Source organism: Morus notabilis, unplaced genomic scaffold, assembly GCF_000414095.1.
Source record: "Morus notabilis unplaced genomic scaffold, ASM41409v2 C11344110, whole genome shotgun sequence".
Classification (NCBI taxonomy): Eukaryota; Viridiplantae; Streptophyta; class Magnoliopsida; order Rosales; family Moraceae; genus Morus; species Morus notabilis.
In genome coordinates, this window is record NW_010385724.1 from 1 (window position 1) to 923 (window position 923).

General features: G+C 42.3%; 1 protein-coding gene across 1 annotated transcript; it reads left to right on the forward strand.

Annotated features, from left to right (window-relative positions):
- Positions 1-175: 175 nt before the first annotated feature.
- LOC112094954 (velvet complex subunit 2-like) lies at positions 176-815 on the forward strand. The gene is made up of 2 exons (XM_024176653.1): positions 176-508; positions 710-815. The coding sequence occupies exons 1-2, from the start codon at positions 319-321 to the stop codon at positions 799-801; spliced, it is 282 nt and encodes a 93-aa protein (XP_024032421.1). The 5' UTR covers positions 176-318; the 3' UTR covers positions 802-815.
- Positions 816-923: the final 108 nt, after the last annotated feature.

Below are 923 nucleotides of genomic sequence, written 5' to 3' on the forward strand. Positions count from 1 at the left end.
CATAGTCTTTAAACAAAAACCATTAGTTATTTATTTTTTAACAGTTCCGTTAAGTACCCGCGAAAACGCTGTTATTCGACGTGCATCGAGTCAAAACGGTAATGGTTCAGACGTCGTTTGCGTGTTCTTTTAGTCCTCCATTCCTCTTCCTTTTACGCGGTAACCACATCAACGACGTGACGTCGAATGGGTAAAAAGGTTCCTTAATTCATTTCTTCTCTCCTCTGCTTTCTTTCACCGCAATCCAATTTCAATCTCCCTCAGGCCTCAACAGCATCTTCCTTCCCTTCATTTCGCACGGACTGCGCTCAATTCCCGATGTATCGCCAGTCATCGTCGCCGTCTCCTCATCCGATGTACGCGCCGCCGCCTCCACCGTCGTCTCTCTACCCGAAGATCGGCCAGTCCGGCCATACTCCCGTCCCTCAAGCAGGCCGTCCCTTTCCCCATCACCATCACCATCACCAGCCCCCGCCTCCCTCCTCTTCTTCTTCTTCTTCTTCTTCTTGTAAGTCTCGAAGATCAAAGACATGAATTTTGAAGCGAATTTGATATTTGACCTGTTTTTTGGCCAGCAAAATGAAAATTAGGGTTTTCCTTACTTCATTTTTGATTGATTTGGCATTGATCGTTGAGATTTTGGTTTCATTTTGTAGTGATTTTTTGTGCTTGAAATCGAATAAAAGTTTGTTCGTTTTTGGAATTGCAGCAGGATCGGGCATACGAGTGACTGTAAAGCCAGAGTTCCGGATCACTCCTCCGGTAAGGTTTCTTATTTTTTTGATTCCGTTACTGTATTAGCGTAGTAGAGATCATGGCGCTTTCGAATCCACTACAAGTTCAAGTTTTTGTGTCTTTGTCGTTATCTATAATCGACGGTTTTTTTTTTTTTTTTTTTTTTTTTTTTTTTTTTTTTTTTTTTT